Genomic DNA, 18,318 nt, shown 5'->3' on the forward strand with positions numbered 1-18,318 from the left:
AGAAAAGGTACTGGAAGATGATGAATGGTTCAACTACCCTGGCTGCAGGAGCCTCTTCATTAACTGCTTCACTGCTTTTTTTTTCCAATTTTCTTTCTTTTTTTGCTTTTTTTTTTTTCCTTTGGCTCTTGCATGTATCTGTCTGCCTGCAGTTCTGTATCCCCATGAGTGTTTTGCCTGCCTGCAGCTGGTCCCAGTTCAGGTGTCCACCCCTCTCATCTCTCCCAACCCAGGATGCAGCATTAAATGAGAAAAATAAAAGGAAGAGGAAGATGGTTTTACATTTGCCACTAGCAAATCACCTTGTGCTACATCCCAGAGGACAGAGCCTGCCTGGTGCCAGGACACCCACAATGACCTTGGTGCAAACTCAATGCACTTTGAAATTCAGGCTCCAGGGAGCCAAGCAGGACACTTCTTGTCCCAAGCTGACTTCCCCAGTATGCTCCAGAAACACCCCCTCTATTTCTGAAGCTCACTGGAAGCCATTCCATCCCTGGGGACTCTCCCCTGTCCCCTGTGTTGCTTGGTCCTTCCTCCACATCTGCCTTCATCCCTTAGAAAACCCTGGAATGCCCAAGCAGAAGCCAGTGGAACTGCTGTGGGTCAGGAACTGGCCCCTTGCTGTGTCTCTTGAACTCCAGGGTGACTGGGCAGGATGGGACACAGGTGGGACAGATGAAAGACCAATGGGTCAAACTTCTTCATAAGTGCAATGGGTGATGACAGCAACCCCCTGCAATGGCCAGGGAGGTACAGTCCTGAGTCCCTTTGCAACCTGGGCTTGCTTCTGCTCCATAGGAAAAAGCAGCCAGTCCCAGTGAGGCCATTAACATACTGGAGCATATATTCTGGGGCCGGGCATCCACAGTGCATGGTATCCTCCTCCCAGTGAGCTACATCAGTCCCGCCTCAAATTCAGGACCTAACCCAGGCCTAGTGTCCTGGCCAGCTCTGCCTGGAGTTGCCAGCATTGAGATGAAGACAACTGTAGCCTCCCCTCTACTGCCATTCAAGCTGTTTCCATAGGGTGTCACGTATCCTTGGCCACCTCCAGGACCAGAATAGGCCCACATGAGCCCTACCAGCTCGGCATGACCTTTCTCCAGGGTTGAGGCTGTGCTGGTCATATCACCTAGATGTTTAGATCCAAGGAGGCCACTGTGTTAAAAGAAAGCCTGGGAGATGTTAAAACACCCCCACGCACACCCCTAATCAACTCCAGTAAGAATGAAAGCGTCCAAAAAGCCCAGAGGTCCCTACTAATTTCATAGTAGATTGGATCACAATCTCTCAGTTTTGCTGTTTGACAAGTGCCTGGTGTGCAGGGACCTCGGAAGTCTTTGCAAGAATGCTGATGGTGATGAGACACAGCAAGAGAAGAGCAGCTGCGTAGAGAATGATACACCACTGGAGATGACTCACCCAAGTTATCCCAGATTAACTTCTTCCCCATTTCTTTTGCACAGGCCTTGGAGCATCTCAGTGCAGCAGGAAGACAGAGACTGTTAAATCAGACCAAAGCTGGAGAAAATGTTTGTACTATGTGGAGAAAGGCACAGGAAAATGCTCCCTGGAGCAGCGTGGGTTCTCCATTGCTGGAGGGCTGAAGAACATAAGGGGAATTATTTGGGGAAAGAGCAAAGAGCAGGTGCCATCAGGGATCAGGTGTCTTTCACGTTAAAATCTGAAAAGAGCTGGGTGCTTTGCTCCACCTGCTTTCTGAAATGTCCGGATCTGTTTGCTGTTGGAAATTGGATATTGGACTAGATGGACCAAGACAATAGGCCCATCCTGTCTTCCAAGATGTTGCTGGGAATTAAGAGCATGGTTGCTCCGTCCAGCGTGTACAATGTAAGGCTGTTGAATTTGATAGAAGAGCTTTCTCCTGAGCTAGCCAGGAGTTGTTTGTCTTCCTCGTTTCAATCTCACAAACTCTGTCACATGGTAAGTACAAGTACCACTGGAGAAATGAGAAATGACTGCTCAAACCACCAGTGAAGCATTAGCCTGAGACTCGCAGCCTCAGCTCTTGCTCAAGACCTCACTGGAGGTGGAACGTTTCAGCACACATCTCCATAATCATTGCTTTGGGTTCTACCGTACCTGACAGGAGGAGAAACAGTGAGGCCCAGCCTCTCAGGAGATGCAGCATAAAACAGTGGAATCTTTTACCCTAAGAGACAGTGAGACCAATGCCAAAAATGCAGATGGGCTAAAGCAGGTTACAGCACTCAGTGTACTCTGGTGCTCAAAGTACCTACAGGGACAGATGTGATGTATGAGTTTGCCTATACAGCAGCAAAGCTGGGACAAGCACCCAGAAATGTTGAGGTGCTGAAGGTAGATCCTCTATCCCACACTCACCGCTCCAAGCCTTAGGGAGACTGGAAGACTTTTATGCAGTAGATGGGACCATGATGCACATCTCAGTGTCCTCAGGTTTCAGTGAAATGACTGAGACAAGACTGCCACCATGGGAGCTTTCCCCTTTCCCCTTCGCCAAGCACATGCTGGCTGAGCAAGGCTCCATTAGCCAAGAAGGTGCCTTCGATGCTGAAGACACAGTACGGAGAAGGGCTGTGGTTTTTCAGCTCCCCTATTGTCATTTTCCAAAGGTACCCAAACTGGCTGTGGACCCCTTTATAAAGAGGAAAGCTCTATTTGGACAGACTTCAAGCTCAACAAGTCATCAGAGGCACCTGGCAGCTTTTGTGCCCAGGTCACACTTTTAATGGGTTTGCAAATGATGGGGCAGGGAAAAAAGAGCAAGAAGAAAACCTGCACTTGAGGATCTGGTCCCTGGAACTCCCAGCAGAAATTTAGAGGTAAGGCTGAGCAGAGGATTTGGTGGTCATCTGCTGCCATCTAGTGTCATTTGAACACCCAAAAGCCCTCCCTGGATTCATGAATTTCTCTAAGCAGGCTTCAAGTCCCGCCCATCCCATGGACCATAGGCCATGTCTTACATTTGTGGGTGCATCAGGATGGACATCATCCATCTGCACTCCCTGTGACCATTTCAGGTTAGACGGAGCTACCAAACAGACCATTGTGCACCATCCCTAAATTACAACCTCCCCATATACCACTGGTCCCAGTGAGGAGCCAGCTTGCAGCTCAAGGGCAGAGGAGCTGGGATGGTGGGGGTACGTGGACTGGGAGGACTGTTCTTAGCAATGCTGCTCTTGCCTGGGAAAAACGGATGTGATGGATCATTCTGCACCACAGCACAGCCAGTCTGCCTCAAGAAAAATCTGCTGGTGCATGCAAGGACATCTCACAGGCAGAGACAGTGTCTTTGAGACAGGTGTAAAACTTCATTGTACTTGTGCTGCTGAGCAGAGCACCTAGACCAGTACATCTTTGCAGGATCGCTGAGATCAGAAATGGGGGTTTCTGTCCATTCCTTTCTACCCCGAATAGCTCAAATTTAGCCCCCGAATGTGCGTGTCCTAGCTCTGCACTGCTGGTGAAGTTTGGATAGCTGTAGAGGATGAACTCCTCATCTCTCCCCACTGGCAACACGAGGAGACAAAAGGGAGTGTAATAGCCAGGTAGGTGGCATTAATGGGCAAGAATCCAAGCCCCAGGACATTGCATCAGCTTGATGTGATCATTCGCTTGCTGGTCTCACAGTAAGGTGTTTTTTTGACTGCAGAGCTGTCACTTTGTCATTAAGTTAAATGGCTCGACTCATTGAGAAAAGTTTTTTCCAGCCACTCCATCATTGCAGCGACTTCTCCAAACCCTCTCCAACTGTTTAACCCTCTGCTAACACGTATACTGGACAGTAGAAGCAAGGGCATTCACAGGCAGGCAGGCAGCCAGGTTTACCCTCTCCAGGAGCTCCATAGGCTCTTCCTCAAGTCTGACCATGTCAGAAGTCCTTGGAAGATCACTAAAAAGAATGGCACCTTGGGAAGGTTTAGGGATCAGTTCAGGTATCCTGTCCCCTGGAGGTCATCTGTGGATGATCTCAAGAGGTCCCTTTCAACCTAAATGTCTCTGTGATTTTGTGACTTGCTATCAGAGTAAGAGGAGCTGCTGGATCCCACATCCCACTGGGATATTCACCAACCAAGACAAATACAGAGGTACCAGAGATGCTTCAGGGAAGACCCACGTGTGTGACCAAAGGCTTCGAAACAAAGTCTGATGTTAAGAGAGTAAGGACAGCTTAGGTTAAGGCGGCCTTAACCACAACCTACGATTAGCAGCCCATTTTATAACCCTGGGGGTAATGAAACACCAGAGAAGTTTCCTGAGGGTTGTCCCTGAGCCTACATCATGAACAACCTTTACATTGGTTCAACGTATCTCAAAAAATTTTTCCTAGGACAGATGGGAACTACGCCAGGGTAGCTGACATTTCACACCCAGTTGGACCAAATGATCCCAGGTTTCAGGGGTAAGAGAAGGGGTTCCAGGGCTGTCTGTTTGCACTGATGTGGTGGGAGAGCCAGAGTCCTCGGTGTCTAAAGGCTCAAGGAACATCTGAACAAGAAAAGAGACGGAGGAGCCAGCAGACAGTACAAAGCCTTTGTTCTCATTTCAGACCCTGACAGAGCCGCATGTCAAGTCATACGAAAGTGGCACGGTATAGTACTGTGCAGGTCAACAGCACCTTTCATCTGAGGATTGTAAAGCCCTTTCAAGACATCAGTTTGTTAAACCTCACAACACCCCTGTGAGGTAGGTATTACCCCCTGTTTTACAGACAGGGGGAACTGAGGCACAGAGAAATGCAATGGCTTGGCCAAGGCCTTTGGGCAAGCCATTGACACAGGCAGGAGGTCTTCCTGCTCCTGTTCCCGGCTTGTGGCTACTTCCCCCTTTGGACAGCAGAGTGTTAGCAGCTCACAGAGCCACTGTTGGGCTTGCCCCATAAGCAGGGAACATGCAATGTTCATGGAGGGCTCCTGAGCCCCTAGAAAGCACCCTGGTAACCAGCTGCCACCAGCACTTCAGACCTTAAACCGTTTCCCAGACAGCTTCTCCTTCCAGGTATGGCCCCAGCATTGTCACTGGTTTTTCTTGTGCAATCAGGCAGGAGGCCAGGAGAAGCCTGAGAACTTGGATCCTTCATGGAAATGTCCCGGCACTGTATGGCAGAGTCCAAACTGGAAACCACTTTTCTCTCATGGCAAATGTCTCCCCGGAGACAATACCCAGCATTGAACTCTGGTGGCAGTGGGTGATGGTGGGGCCTGGAGGAGAAGGAGGAGGTAGCTAGAAGGATATTACACGGCTTTCGCTGCCACTGTTGTCAGCATCTTTCGTCAGTGTTGGATGTTCACTTGACCCAAAGTCACCCTATCCCAGCCCACGTGCAATGTCAATAAGAAACTAAAGCTGGGGGGTAAATTGGCCAGGAAGCGATGCCAGAAGCTGTGGTGGAGTCTCCATCATGGCAAACCCACCACCAGCCTACCCCAACCCTTAGTTTTGTCATGGTACCGATTTCCCCTCTCCTCCCCCCACCACTACAGTTTTTGTGCTGAATACATATTCTGTCTTATAAAAATAGTCCTCTGGTATCAAAAGACAAATAAAACAAGAGAGGAATAAAAGACCCCTGTCGCCAGCAGCAGTGCAAATCAGGAGAGCCAGCTCAGGAAGGATGCGCTTAAGGTGTCCTTGGTTTGTCACTTCTTCAAGGGGAAGGAGGTTGATTGGACTTTGATGGGCGGGACTGGCCTAGAGCAAGAAGAAAGAGAAAGAAGACAATTCATTTGAGTGCAGAGACCAAGCATCCATCTCCACCACAACCACCCTTTCAAAGCCCAGGGAAGACAGACCAGCTGCTGAACCCGGGACCAGAGGGGACCTGGGACTGTCATGGTCACCCATGCCATGTCCTCTCTCAAAGATACAACCCCAAATTGTATCCCTTTGGGGTGTTTTCCTTTGGCGTACCCTCAAAACCCTATAGGACACAGAGCCCACAAAAGCAGGTGGTGGCACTGGGTAGAAACCAGCAGTGAGAACTGTGAGCCCACCAACTGCAGGAACAATGTCCCCAAAGGGGTTACTGCTCTCAGATTCCCCAAAACAGCCAAAACGTGGTTTGTGCGCTACCAAGAGACGTCACCAAATCGACCAACACGATATGGACCCTATAGTCCATCCTGGGAATTCATAAAATATCTCACCTCATCCATCTAGGAAAGAAAACAGTTCCTTGACCCTCTCTTACCACGTTGGTCGTGTCAAGTAACAAATTCAGACCAGGACACGGGTACCTCCTGCTCCCTGGCGCAAGTTTGGCCCCACCAGTCAACACTTTTTTACATGGGCTCCATTTCAAGAGAGGACGGCCAGGGAATGCTCTCAGCGGGCAGCAAGGACAAAACTACACCATCTGGAGAGGGAGTTGAGTTTTTCTGCTGGGATGTGACAAATATTTTCTTTCAGGACCACAGAACAGGCCTGGTTTATCTACTAGAAGAGATGAGCTACAGGGATTGAATTACACTGAGAAATTCTGGGGCACATTCAGCCTCCTTGTGGTGGCAACTACAAAGACATAGGAACCTAAAATGGTCCAAGAGGGTCAAAACAGTAATTAGCAAGGCAAACCATCTGGGGATGAAAGCCAACTTCAGTCCAGCATGTGCCTTCTCTCCATGGTTGGATATGGCCCACAAACCTGGCTAGCAGGAGTGAATGCAAGCGTGATCCCCTGAGGCTCCACTGACCTATTTCCAGGGGATTTAGCAATACAGCGAGAGTTGAAAGTAGCAGTGATATTGTAAAGGACTTGGACTGAATCTCACAGCTCCAAACTGGAAAGCCCATGTCCTCCATTCCCTTGGATACAGGTGTCCAAGCCCTGCTATTGTTTGGGTATCCAAAGGGCCTATGTCCTGCTCATCTAAGAGCCCCTGGGAAAGGCGGACATTTAATCCCCAGACTCTTGGGTCCTAGCCCAGTGCTTAACCAAAGACCATGCCCCACAAGCAGCGAAGACCATCCCCCAACGGTCCTACACGTTGTCAGTGACTCACCTTTGAGGTGGCATCGGTCTGTAGGGAGGAAAGACGAAATACAGCATCAACGTATGTCCCTTCAGTCCACTTTCCCCAGAGGCTCACCAACAGCCCGCTCCATGGTCTGGGATGGGGGCCCATATGCACCCCCAAAAGATGGCATCTCCCTTAACCCATCAGGACCCGACAAGACCCAAAGTCCCAACCTTGGTCACTTTGGTTGCGGTTGCTCCCCAGGTATAAGAACTTGGGACGTCTTCTGATTTCCTTCCTACCTGTTGGTGCTGTCCCCAGATGCCCCTTACCAAAGATCCTCAATGCCCTGCAGGCCAGTTACCCCCACAGCTGGTGGGCTTTGAACACCTCTGTAACTCCACCAGCGTGCGCAGACCCACATACCCCAGAGCACAGAGCATTTCTCCTCATCCTCAGCACTCTGGCCTGTAAACATCAGCCACATTGGGGAGGAGCAGGAGAAATCCAGGTCACATTGAAGACACCATAAGGGGCAGACCAGAGCACACCACAGTGACATTTGGAATGTCCCGCCCAGACGTGACCCACAGGACCCCAGCAGTTGTGAGAAGTAGCTCGACTCTTCTCTCAACTTACTTTAATGGCCTCGTGGGGTGGCTCATGGCACTTATACCCGATGCCTTGAAGTTGGTAGGAGGGACCATGACCAGCAGGGTCTGTCCATGTGCAGGAGGCAGTTCTTTGGCCAGAAGAGGACTTCCAGGCAGTGGCCGGCGCGGGGGCTGGTGCTTTGGGACAACCTGGGATCACAAAGTGTATGGTGAGAGACAACATCCTCAAAGAAGCATTCAGTGACCTCCTACAAACCTCTCTCCCCTGCTGCAGAGCTGAGATGCTTCAAAACATATAACAACACCCAAACCACCTCAATCATTATCTACTGAGCTTTCTTCACCATTGCAACAGATTAATCTCTTAGGGTGACGTGACAGTTTCTCAATAGTGTCCAACCCAAAAGAGCCACAGGCAGCCAAAAACCAGGGAATTTCTATGAGTCTGGTGGGAAAGTACAGCCAGCCAGTAAAGCTCACCAGTGGAGTCCTCACGGGGCTGCAGGGAAGAGGTTTCTTCGGAGGTGGCATCTTAGCCTGGGAGACGACCGTTTTGATGGGGACCATGGGTGATTTGCTGACTGGTGGAGGTGGCCTGGCAGGCTTGGGGTCTCTTGGGCGTGGAGGGATGGAGTGGGGAGTCGGGCGAAGAGGGTGAACAATGTTGACGGGCTGGGAACCAGGCTGGTGAGCACTGGGTTTGGGGGGGCATGCAGCCCGTGTTGCCTGCAGGGACGAGAAAAGCAGAAGTATGGAGAAAATCATAGAATCATGGAACCATAGAATGGTTTAGGTTGGAAGGGACCTTAAAGATCATCTAGTTCCAATGCCCCTGCCATCAGCAGGGACACCTCGCACTAGGCCAGGTTGCTCAAAGCCCCATCCAGCCTGGTCTTGAACACTTCCAAATCCTTAGGTGCATTTTCTTGGATGCTAAAAAGCAGATGTCCCCTCAAGGTCTGTGTGGTAGGGAGTCGCAGAAGGAACATTGGGTATTTATTCCACTTTCTGGGACCACCACTTTCACCATCGCACCCAAAAGCTGAAAAAATTTGCTCCTCGCTAATCCTATGACAGCACACAGGGATGAGAAAGGTGTTGGGCTCAGAAGATCTGGACCAGGACCAGCTCTGGTGAATCCATTACCAGATTTTCACCAGACTGAATTACAGAGACGGGAGACATCATCCCTTCTGCCTTGATCCCAGCCATTGTGGCCATGCTCAAAAAGACCACTGCTTTCTACCTAAATTCAGCCCCGGGCCTACTCATCCCAAGGTCACCTGAGCTGACACAACCAGCAGCAGAAGCATCTGCCTCCCCATAGACCCAGCACAAAGTCATCAGTGGGATTTCAGAGTCCCTGCTAAGCTTTGCCATGGTGATGGGCAATTTCCCGGCCAAGGCTCCTGGCAATCACTGGGGTGTTTTTGAGCAGGCAGAACTCAACAGACTCACTTTTAGGAGGTGTGTGTACTACTGATGAAGGGCTCGCAGTGTAGACACAACGCAAAAACAGCATGGAGTACCAGTTGCTTGACCAGTTGCTGGAGGGAGACATGATCACCCACAAGCATCAAGTCCCAGGGAGGGAAAGCAAACTTGGAATGCAAGTTATTACTTACTTTATTAGCGTGGCTGGAGGTGGAAATGCTCCGCAAGGTAAAAGCAGCTTTGGGATGACCAGCAGTTGACTTCCGACTGATGGTTTTGCTCCTGCCCAGGATCACAAACATAAATCACAGATGGCAAAATAAAGCAAATATTTTTGCAACAGCTGTCTCCTGAAATGCTGCACGTCAGCGAGATCCTGTCTCCATTAACAGATTGTTAACAGACAGTCTTGTAGTGCTGGGTGAGCGGGGATGACAAGTCTGTCTTGAGATAATGAGGGTAATGAAGTAGGTTGTTTAGTTCTGGGGTTTTTTTCTCAAATTATTGCAAGGGCGCTGAGGTATGTGTGTGTCTGTACCTGTACTGGGAGGGGAAATAATGGGAATATCTAAATTCAGCGCTACTTTAGAGCTCTTCCAGTTTTTGCAACCTGCTAGGAGCAGTTGGCAAGAAAGCTCCTTGGTACCAGGCCAACTTCATCACCACTCTCTGGGGTTGTCCTGTCCAACAGACCATTCCTGTCCTCTGCTCAGGGGAGAACTGAGTGCCTCAGATTGTCCCAGGAGAGAACTCTTCATACCTCAACCAGGTCTCATACCAGTTTGAAACAGGCCCTGTGCACCACCAGCTCCCCCACAACCATTCCAACCAGGCCGGATACCGCCAGTGGCAAGAAAACACTTCAGGGTCTCACTAGGTCCTCAAAAGAGATGGGATTTAGGAAACATCACCCACCTATATGTCTCCTGGCTCCTCCTTCTCATCTCCATTATCCATTTATTCAGGAGCGAGTTCTCCCGTCGGTACCAAAAGTAGATGCTCATCATCAGGGCCGGGAGGAAGAGCAGGAAGACGAGCAGAAGAGTTACTAAGATGGCTTCGTGATCTGGCAGGGAAAGCACAAAGGTGAGTGCGGTGCTGGGAAAGCCAGCAGCCTCCAGCTTCACTCAATGGAAACGTCAGTCCCGTCTGCCCATTCCTGGCCACCCAGGCTAGGGACATCTTTGCTGATCACATCTCTAAAAAGGGAGCAGTACCATCTGGTGGCTTCTGATTAAAATGGGTGGCCACCAAGCAATGAAAGCTGGGCACAGGCCTGAACAGACCTAACCCAGCACATTTGGGAGCAGAACTGTCAGCAGCTTTATCGCACCATCTCCCCATTTTGTGGCATTGCTCCAGCCCCACCAGCATCACAAGGCACGGGTCGAAGAGTCGGGACTCACTGTCACGCTGCACAGGGCCACTGTCCACGCTGCCGCCCAAGCCCGGCTTCTCGCAGTAGGGGGGAGCCCAGCCAGCATCGCAGTGGCAGTTCTTGTTGCTGTTGCAGACCTGCAGAGAGAGAAGGAGGGTTGGAGATCATGAGGAACATATGGAAACGACGGTCTGTACAGTGGGGATGAGACCAGATGCCCAATGGCAGGAGTCTGGGCTAAAGGAGCTTACCCGCTGCCAATATTCACCCTTTAAACATCACTTGGATCGTGCCTGTGTTGCCCTTCAAATCTGGGATTGCAATGTTCAGAGATATTTTCTTGATGATACTTTTATTGCCCTGCTCTTTGCAGAAACACTGAAGACAGGTATGTTATAGCCCCAGTTTTCACACCACTTGTCATAGACAAGTCTGATGCCCTTAATACTTTGCATTAGGCCAGAAGTCTGTTAAACATCTTCTCCTTGGGATTTCCCCATTAAACCATAGTATTGTTGTTGCCTTATCTGACAAAGCCCTGCATTCCGCAGAGGTCAAATCTTTGTAGCCTTTAAGCTTTGGACAATAGTGTCTCATTCTATTCACTGAACGAATTCCCTGCCTTTTTGCAGTCCCAGTTGTGTTTCTAACTCTTGCTTTACTCTCAGAGGGAACAGGCACCTGCTCTGAGCTCTTAACGCTCTCCAGTTCAAATTGGACCCTGATCCAAATTTTGCAGATGGTCCTTGCATCATGAATGATCTTCTTCCTCTAACTTGGACACGGTTAAGCAAAGACCTCAGAGCAGTCTCACCCATAGCTCATGCACGTGAGAGTTATGACAAGCAGATGCCCACTGTGTTGCAAGGCTCATCCCTGTGGGAGACACTTGATTTTGCTTAAGAATCTGCGCTCTTCTCAGGAACCCGCTATAGGTCTCCAGCAATAACTCACCCCATGACCGTTGCACTGGGAAACACACTTTTCCAGCTCAAAAAGGGAGGCATTCTGGCATCGGCGATCTTTGCAAACCTGAGAGAGAGCCAAGAAGCCAAGGTTATAGAAAGACCCAAGAGAGGGGGGACAGCGATCTTCTGGCTTCACAGATGAGAGTCCTCTGGAAGGATGCTGTCCATTGGAAAACACAGGTTGGTGAAATCGTATTGTGCCAGGTCAATGCATTTCACTCCAATTTTCAGCACAGCCCAGGAAACCTCTGCCATTCCTCAATCCAGGATGGTTCAGCAAAGACCAGCCACCACCACTCCCACTCTCCCCCTCAACAACCCACCTGGCAGCTCCTGGAGAAGGCATTTTCCATCTGGCCCTAAAAGGCAGGCACCAGCCAAAAAACCCAACACTGGATTTCAAAACCAGTCATCCTTTCTCATGAAATATCAACATTTGGCCTTCCCTCCCAAAGTGGGATGAAAATCTCACAATTAAAATGCCAAATAGCAAAGACCATCTCTCCCCATACAGCTCTGTCTGGCATGCATCCCTGCTACTGTGCTGTCTACCAGGCTTCTGCCCTTCCTCAGCTGAGCTGACCCTCTGTAAAGTACTTTGAGATGCAGGGGCTGTAAAAAAAACTAATGCTCAATTAGCAGCATCTGTTTTGATCTCTTGTCTTGATTCCTAACACAGCCTTCCCCAGGGAAACAATTTATTCATAGGAGGAAGCCTCATCCTGGGCAGGCAATTCTCGTTGGGGTTGCTCCACTATGTGTTAAATCAGTAAAGAAGCATGGAGCCCAGAGAGAAGAATTTGGTGGCCCACACACAAGCATCTAGTGATGTCTAGACATGCTCTGGTTGAGATGTCACCAGGACAACATCTGCAAGTGTGGAGGAAATCATGTCCTGGCTGTAACACAGAGAAGGGCTTATGTCCACACTGGAGCTGGGATAAGAGCCAAGGAGACGATCTCCTGTAGGAGACTCCACCCTTGGGAAGAGGTACTCACCATCCCATCTCCACATTTTGTCCCTGTCATCACCAGCCCAGGGTCGGAGAGGTCTTCCTCATCATCCTGCGCAGTGTACATGTAGGTGCCTCGGCACTTCACCTCCCGCCCATTGAAGCGGATGGTGGTGTCGATGGAGACAGTATTGGTCCCCTGGGGCTTCTTAGCTGAGCTCTGACACTGGATCTTGCCACACATAGCATCCCTAGGAGGAGGGCATGGCCAAGGTGAGTGCAGGAGATGTGGGTACCGGCCACCTCACCCTCCCTGCCCCATCACCCCCTGCCCCACTGCCTGCTGGCTCATCTCCCTCTGAATTTACAGACATGTTAGCTTGTGATGGGAGAAGCTCAGCAGGTTCAGAAAGGACTTAGATAAATCACGGACAGCACAGAGAAATGTTGGAGGGAACAGGCCGGCGGGGATCCCTCTAACATCCATGGTCTAAATGGGAACACTGAAGAGCACACACTCCCTAAATAGGATCTTCTGCTGATGCTGCTTTGATTTTCCTTCTCTTCAGGCTGGGCTGGGAGATGATGCATGGTGGGACAACCTCCCAGCAGTGACAGGGACTGAGCCCAGGAAGGACCTGGTGGCTTCCTCAGGTCCAAAACGGAGCTGGCCCAAGGGGTGATGCCAGCAGCCTGAGGTAGGACCCTGACAGTCCCTTTACAGCGGGGGGCTGCGGGTGCAGGAGGACCAGATGGGGCACCCAGGGGTGCCAGTGCTGCACCCACCTCTTGTCACACTTCACATAGCGCCCTTGGCTGTCTTTGCCGCAGTTGCCGTAGGTGTTGCCGGCCATGTTCACATCCTGGAAACAGGCGTCCGGAGCTGGCCAGGCGCCTGCAGGGAGGAAGGAAAGATCCTGCATGGGATGGGGAAAGCAGCCAGCAGGGAGAAATATCAAAATCAGGAGGAAGGGCTGGATGCTCATGGAGAAAATACCATGTAAAAGTCTCCCAGAGAGCGGCTGATGCAGGTGCCAGGACACGAACAGCACAAGAGGGGTGAAAACCCCTTTGCTCTGGGGTCTTGCAGAAGATTTTGGCCCTGGGGGAGGATTCCCCACTGTGCCTGCTGCAGCTTTTCTGGGGGCACCCACAGGTGCTCGCCCTGGGGGGTGACAGCACCACTATGCAAACGGGGACCTGTGTGCCCTGTACGGGGTGGGAGCAGTAGAGGGGTGCACAGGGGTGCGAGCGGGGTGTTGGCAGTGTGGGTATGGGCACTGTAGTGCGCACACGGGCAGGGTGCAGCATGCGGCTGTGGGTGGCCATATGTAGTGTGGAGGCCCTACGCAGCATGGGGTCATACGCAGCTGGGGGCCATACACAGCAGACGGCCACATGGAGCATATGAGCTATGGGCCGTATGCAGAGTGGGGACCATATGCAGTGTCGGGGCTGTATACAGCCTTCGGCAGTATACAGCATGTAGCCATATGAAGTGTGGAACCGTACACAGGATCTGGCCATACACACTATGGAGGCTATGTACACCATCGGAGCCACATCATCTATGGGCCATATGCAAAATGGAGTCTGTAGGCAGTGCGAGGGCCATACGCAAAATACGGGCTAAAACTAGAGGGAGAAGGCCATATACAGTCTATGCAGCGTACACACTGTATGCAGCGCTGCAGCCATATGTAGGGTATGGGCTGCACTACAGCGTGGAGGTCGCCTGCAGCCTATGGAGTCACGTGCAGCACGGGGATCATACGCAGCATGGGGGACATATGCAGCACGGGGGCTGTATGTAATGCATGGGCTGTATGCAGCACGGGAGCCATAGGCAGCCGGTGGACGGACACAGCAGAGGACCAGGCACCTGTGAGTGTGTGGGCACAGCACCCCCAGCCCTCCACACCAACCCCACAGATGCAGACCCCAACCCTGGATGGGGACACCACAACCCCTCCATCCACCACCCTCCAGTCCCACGGGCAGGGGCCACAGGGACCCCACGTGCAGACACAGCGCTGAGCCCCAGTGTGGCTCCTGCTCTGGAGAGGGGTGGCAAGGAGGCAGGGCTGGGGCTGGTGGGACTCACCTGGTCCCCAGAGCTGGACGCACTGTTGGTGGTGGGTCATGCACATGCCGTTGTTGCAGTAAGCCTCGCCGTAGGCACAGGACGAGCCATCCAGCAGGTACACATTGGCTGGGCAGTAGGGTGAGGCACCCGTGCAGTATTCGGGGAGATCACAGGATCCCGCTGCTTCCCTGCAGATCGTTCCAGCCACCTTTAGCTGCCGCAGGAGGAGACAGAAACATCAGCCCTGAGTGGCAGGAAAGGGGTCAAGCTGGCATTGCTGCTGCCCCCCAGTACAGCTTGGGGCCATAAACCATCTATAATGTCTCCTGTGGGACTATATGGGGCTGTCAAGGTATAAAGCCAAATTTCTGGGCTGGAACCCAGCCACAAAGCAGCCAGCAGAGAGTGTCCTGCAGATACAAGTTTACGCGTAACCCTCCTCATTTGGCAGCCGGGGGGTTTGACCTTATGGACATGCAGCACACAAGTCCCAAGGGAATGGTGGGGGCCATATCTCCCTGCTCAGCCCCTGAGCAGGTGAGTGGACATGGTGGGAGGGAGCTTACCTTGCAGTTCTGACAGCAGTCACCGTGGGCACATTGGGCCCCCGCCTTCAGCGTGCAGTTGTGTGCATTGCAGCATGGGTTGGTGCACTCCTGCGTAGAGAGAAGAAGAAGACACCACCTCAATCAGTGAGTCCATCCCTTCCCCAGTGCTGCCCCCAGCCCCTTCTCCACCCATCACAGCACTGCTTTTCTCTTTTTGGCAACGGGAAAACTGAGTCACAGGGAGGGATGAGGAAGACCTGAGCACTCTAGGGCAAAGTCAAGAAGAAAGCCAGGCACTGGTTAAATGGCTTTAGGAAGGTGGGACTGGGAAGAGCCCTTGGGATGGAGCCCCTGTGGTGACGAGCAAACACCTTTCTTTTGGAAATACCCCTCTCCACATGGGCCACGTCCTGCCACCCAGCAGCTGAGCTGAGCTGCCAAAGCCTCTGCGGGAAAGCAATGCAGCACCCAGCACCATACCTCCACCTCCCCGCAATCACAGTCTTCTCCTTCCTCCAGAAAGCCGTTGCCACATTTCCGTCCCACCACCAGGTCCTTGGTGTCGGGCAGGTTGAATAGGCACATGCCACCTCCCTTCTGGAAGTAGTTCTCCAGCTGTCTCTTGCTGCAGGAGCTGAACACGCGAGGGAAGGGGTGTCTGCGCAGGGGACAGATGGGGAGGGATGGGAACCAGGGCGATCGGGACCAGGAGAAGGTGGAAAACCACAGTCAGAGCTGGGAAATAAGGACATGAGCAAACTGGCACAAACCCTTCCAAGAGCAGAAGCCACCTTCATCCAGATGCATCGACTGCTAACATCTCCCAGCCTAACTTGCACGGCTGAACACCAGACTAACAACCAGGGGACAGCTCACTAAGCCCAAATATCTTCCAGAATGGGATGGGGTGGACAAGCAGACCTGCTATACCCCACCCCCAGAGCATCAGCCCTCCAGCAAGAAACCTCTTGGAGACTGGAGACCCCCATCGGCTAAACCTCGCAGCCCAGGGAGCGCCCATGCCTGCAGGCTCTGCCAGCTTATTGCTGCTGCAGGTGTCACCTTTGTGCCTCAGTCCTCTGCAACTGGGACACCGCAAATGCCTCCGTCCTAACCGCAAGGCAGGTCTCCACATCTGCAGTGACTATCTGCCCAGGATGTCTGCTATATATGTGCCTGCTATCACTGAAGTGCTGATGGGAAATACCCTTTTGGGGCTGTTTAAATACCTCTGAGGCTGAGATGGAGAAAAATCCTCTAAAAAGTTAAAGAAAAATGGAAAAGAAACACAAAAAAAAAAAAAACAAACCCCAAAACTATATTAAATCATTCATAAGGCTTGAGCAGAAAAAAAAAATAAATCAGAGCCTACAACGTGTAAGTTCATTTCTCTAACAACCCAACTGGCCTTTCCTGTAAGGAGCTGGAAGGAAACGGTGATTTTTCTACCAAAGCTCTGCGTGTGGTTCTTCCGTAATTTTGCACAAGTTTGTGGGGGTTTTTGTGTGATGTATGAAGAAGAAGGAAGCAGAGAGTAAGAGCTGTGCACAGCTCTCCCCTTCAGTGCTGGTTTCATTTCCTCCTCTCGGTGAAAAAGCATTTTATTTCATATTAGGACCTCTCATTTCCGAGATGACACACAGGGCTTTTTCTAAAAGTAATTTTGAAGCCTGGGGGAAATCTCTTGAGCTGGAGGGAAAGCTGCAAGTCCTGTGCAAGCGGAGGGTGAGCAAATAAATATACCCATGAGCTGGTACATGAACGTGCAAATAGGGACAGGCTGAACACAGTCAAAAATGTGTTTTCTGCCCACGTGAAGAAAAAATATTTCAGCCAAAATAAGACGGAAGAAATACGACAGGGAGATGTCAGCTCGGAGAGCTTTGCCTGCAGGGCTGAGCAGGGGCACAGCTGAGCTACAGCATCTGCTACTGTTTTGCACCAGCGCATCCAGCTGTGGAGGGTGCGGGCAGGACATTTAATTAGTAGGATAACTAAACAAACAAGTGCGGGGCTGCCTCACCCTGGAAAGCCCCTGTTTTTCCCCACCACAATCCACCCAGGCAGAGACTAAACACCATGGGGTCAGCAGGACAGTCTGACAGCCCTGAGTGCCGCCGGGAAAAGCCCGGGGACTCTCTGACACCACATCGTGGCGTTCGACTGTTATTTATCAACTGGAAGAGCGGGTGCGTTCAAATAATGGGGAATGAACAGCTGCTTTCCTGCAGTGCAGGGAAATCTGGGATGACTGTATCGTCAGGAGCTGGAAAACCCAACAGAAGGATTTTGGAAGGGAAAGTGTCTGTCACCAACCGGCTGAATTTCATACCGCTCTGGACTGAATCAAAGGGTAAAAGCACAGGAAAACAAACCCTGGAGAGATGCCAGAGGGCATGAAAGTTAATGGCTGCCGCCACGGAGCATCCCAACACCAGATTTAGTGGGGCTGGGGTGAGGGATGTGAGCTCACCCCACCACAGCGCCGCAATATGAGTGCGGTGCTAGCACTGTGAGTAGCACCACTTGCTAGCATGGCCGGGGACTGGGCACCCCTTGGCCCTCCAGTCTTACAATAAAGAATAATTTCATCGTGCTGAGGTGTGGGTTAGCCCAGGGAAATGCCTTGGATTCCTGTAATGTGTCTAGCAGATAACATCCATTTGCTTCCATCCTTGGCTCATTTGGGATGGGGCTGCTACCCCTCTGCTATCTTCTGCTACCCCTCGGAGACCACCAGCCCTGCCGGCTCCTGGGCCCTGGGGTGTGCTCGCTCCAGGGTATTGGGATGTGCAGGGCAAACAGGGAGGAGGGCAACCAGCCAGGTTCTCCTTTGCAATGGGGCACTGCACCCACAGCGGCGCCTTGCAGGACAGGACCCCATCCCCACTCCCCAGCCCACCCAGATCCAAACAGCATCCACAACCTGCTGGGGGGCTTAGGGTCCACATCCCGTCCCCACCGACACTTACCCGGTGGCCGCTGCCATGACACAGCCACCTTGCTCCGGGGTGGCCTCCACACAGCAGCCCGTGCTGTCGTGGCTCATGCCAAAATTGTGGCCGATTTCGTGGGCCATAGTGGCGGCTGCTCCAATGGGCTGCTCCGAATGGTCCTGCAGAGGGATGGGGCATGCATCAGCACAGCAGCCGGGAGCGATGGAGAGGGGTGATCCCGCAACAGGGAATGAGGTTGGGATGATGGAGGGACTGCAACATCCCTGGGATTGCAACTGGATCCCGTGGGAGGGACAGAGAAAGGGATAGAGGAAGATTCATGGCAGAAGTGGGGTTTGGTCTCCTAAAAGTCCTGCATGGGACTGTTGGGAAACTCTTTTGCAGGAGCCAACTGTTGAAAACATGGGGCCTTGCA

The 18,318-nt window shown here is 51.7% G+C and overlaps 1 protein-coding gene across 1 annotated transcript in view; it reads right to left on the reverse strand.

Moving 5' to 3' along the window:
* Positions 1 to 4,118: 4,118 nt before the first annotated feature.
* The window catches only part of ADAM33 (ADAM metallopeptidase domain 33), a 31,302-nt gene continuing 17,102 nt past the window's right edge, over positions 4,119 to 18,318 (reverse strand). The window contains exons 11-24 of the mRNA XM_054203511.1: positions 17,919 to 18,061; positions 15,427 to 15,604; positions 14,965 to 15,054; positions 14,417 to 14,612; positions 13,099 to 13,207; positions 12,359 to 12,563; positions 11,346 to 11,423; positions 10,420 to 10,528; positions 9,929 to 10,079; positions 9,205 to 9,295; positions 8,060 to 8,305; positions 7,605 to 7,768; positions 7,011 to 7,028; positions 4,119 to 5,700 (exon numbers count right to left, since the gene is read on the reverse strand). Of these exons, the coding sequence (XP_054059486.1) occupies positions 5,649 to 5,700; positions 7,011 to 7,028; positions 7,605 to 7,768; positions 8,060 to 8,305; positions 9,205 to 9,295; positions 9,929 to 10,079; positions 10,420 to 10,528; positions 11,346 to 11,423; positions 12,359 to 12,563; positions 13,099 to 13,207; positions 14,417 to 14,612; positions 14,965 to 15,054; positions 15,427 to 15,604; positions 17,919 to 18,061 (1,830 nt within the window). The 3' untranslated portion in view covers positions 4,119 to 5,648. The remainder of the gene's footprint in view (positions 5,701 to 7,010; positions 7,029 to 7,604; positions 7,769 to 8,059; positions 8,306 to 9,204; positions 9,296 to 9,928; positions 10,080 to 10,419; positions 10,529 to 11,345; positions 11,424 to 12,358; positions 12,564 to 13,098; positions 13,208 to 14,416; positions 14,613 to 14,964; positions 15,055 to 15,426; positions 15,605 to 17,918; positions 18,062 to 18,318) is intronic.

The sequence above is a fragment of the Rissa tridactyla genome, chromosome 5 (assembly GCF_028500815.1).
Source record: "Rissa tridactyla isolate bRisTri1 chromosome 5, bRisTri1.patW.cur.20221130, whole genome shotgun sequence".
Taxonomy (NCBI): Eukaryota; Metazoa; Chordata; class Aves; order Charadriiformes; family Laridae; genus Rissa; species Rissa tridactyla.